This window comes from Cyprinodon variegatus, unplaced genomic scaffold (genome assembly GCF_000732505.1).
Source record: "Cyprinodon variegatus isolate N-32 unplaced genomic scaffold, C_variegatus-1.0 Scaffold2090, whole genome shotgun sequence".
NCBI classification, from domain to species: domain Eukaryota; kingdom Metazoa; phylum Chordata; class Actinopteri; order Cyprinodontiformes; family Cyprinodontidae; genus Cyprinodon; species Cyprinodon variegatus.
The window spans coordinates 27,263-29,254 of NW_015152543.1; the positions used below are offsets into that span (position 1 = coordinate 27,263).

Below are 1,992 nucleotides of genomic sequence, written 5' to 3' on the forward strand. Positions count from 1 at the left end.
GTTCTGGACTGGTTCTGGACCACTTTTAAGCCGGTTCTGGACTGGTTCTGAGCTGGTTCTGGACTGGTTCTGTGCTGGTTCTGGNGTGCTCCAGGGTGAATAGGGGAGGGGTAAAGGCTGATTTATTTAAACCAGGTGGTCTGCGTGTCACAGTGAACGCAGTTATGCCCCGCCCCCTCCACAGATACTCTGCTGCACTTCTCCTATATTGTAGGTGAGCGCAGACAGGAGGCCTCTGATTGGTCAATCTCCATCCACTCTACTCTATGCGTATTTCCTGTTTGGTTCCTTACCGACTTGTTCTGTTTGTCTGACCGCCATTGTGGAAAACGACTGGTGAAGATGGAGCAGCTAGCAGAGCGAGGTGAGAACGCTGGGACCCTTTTCCCACCCGGATCCCCGCTCTATTTGGCCCTCATGGCCCTCCGTTGTCGCACAGACTTGCCCCCCCCTTCCTCACCGCCTCGGCCGTATCTAGACCCACAGCTAGTTCCTGATTGGCCCTCTGGCGTTGAGGCGTGGAATAACAGCGCAGACCACGCTTCAATATTGGGCAGAAATCAAAAATATCTGCATCAGCTCACTGCGACGCTCTGCTGCTTGGGGCGAGTTTGTCCGACAACAGAAGGACATTAAGGGCGAAAAGGAGCGGGGATCCATGTGGGAAAAGGGTCCCAGCGTTCTCGCTCTGCTAGCAGGTCAAACTTCACGAGTCGTTTTCCTCAGTCATAAAAACAAAACAATCCGGCCTCCCGTCTGCGGTCAGCCATGTGGTGGAGGTGCAGCGGAGCGTCTGCAGAAGGGGGCGGGGACGTCTTTGCGTTCACTGCGACACCTACGCAGGTGACCTGGTTTCAAATTCAGCCTTTAGTCCTCGACGCGGGCGACCCGGGTTCGACTCTGACCTGCGGTCCTTTCCTGCATGCCCCCCCCTTCCCTGTCAGCCTACTGTCCATAAAAACGAGCCTCTAATGCCGTAAAAACAACAAAAAAAGAAAGAAATCAACGGTAACACATAGAAATGTTTTTAGACTCCATAGATTTTTAATGAATGATATCCCTGTTAAGAAATACATAATTGGTAAAAATAAAAAATTGAGTCAAAATTTGCAGCCAATTGTTTCCATGGATACAAATCAGATATGGAGCAGATGTGAGGATTTTTATCACCAACTTCTAAAAGTTACTTTCTGGGAGATGATAGTTTATATAAAGCCCTTAATGTTAGAACATTATTTAATTATTTTATTATTATTTATAAAAATCTGAGGCTCATTTTCCCAAAGCAGGAGTCGTAGAATGACCCACGCGTTTGGAGGCGCTGCACTGAACTATAGAGCAGCTATTGGTGATTAGATGCTTATTAGAACATTAAGAATATCCAACAAACCAACCTTTATTCATTTCTGTTCTAAAGCATTTTTGTTTCCTTATATGGAAAATAAAATCCAATCATTTTTAAAATTTTCCCTTTTTGACGATGGAAAACAAAAACACTTTGACTTTCTAAAACAAAAATCAAATCACTATTTATTTTTCTGATTCCCGTTTCTGAGATGAAATCCAGTGACTATAAGATAAACGCTCCGTCCTGCAGGTCACCCACTGCATGCTGGGAAATGTAGGCAGCTGACAGCAGCTCCGCTCTGTTTCAGGATCAGCAGATGTTGATGGCGGCTCACAGACTGATGTACCCTGCAGAAGAAGATGCTGTTGGTGTTTCCATGGTAACCACACCCACATGACTAGGAACCACTAGTAAACCTGCAGATTGAGAGCGAAGTGCTCTGTTAGGAACATCAGGAACAATCAGATCTCTGATATCAGATGGAGCTTGGCCATTTAAGGCTTTATATGTGAGAAGGAGGATTTTAAATTCTATTCTGGATTTATCAGCAAGACAATATAGACAACTCTTATTGTCATTTTGTATACACAGTGTATACAAAATCAAATTTTTTTTCTGTACAGCTCTCATGAAATTTAAATTTC

At 44.9% G+C, this 1,992-nt stretch overlaps 1 protein-coding gene across 1 annotated transcript in view; it reads left to right on the top strand.

The window, feature by feature from the left end:
• Positions 1-1,992, top strand: part of LOC107105136 (serine/threonine-protein kinase Chk2-like) — a 13,687-nt gene that overhangs the window by 10,134 nt on the left and 1,561 nt on the right. Inside the window, exon 17 of the mRNA XM_015405256.1 lies at positions 1,656-1,727. Coding sequence (XP_015260742.1) covers positions 1,656-1,727 — 72 coding nt within the window. The remainder of the gene's footprint in view (positions 1-1,655; positions 1,728-1,992) is intronic.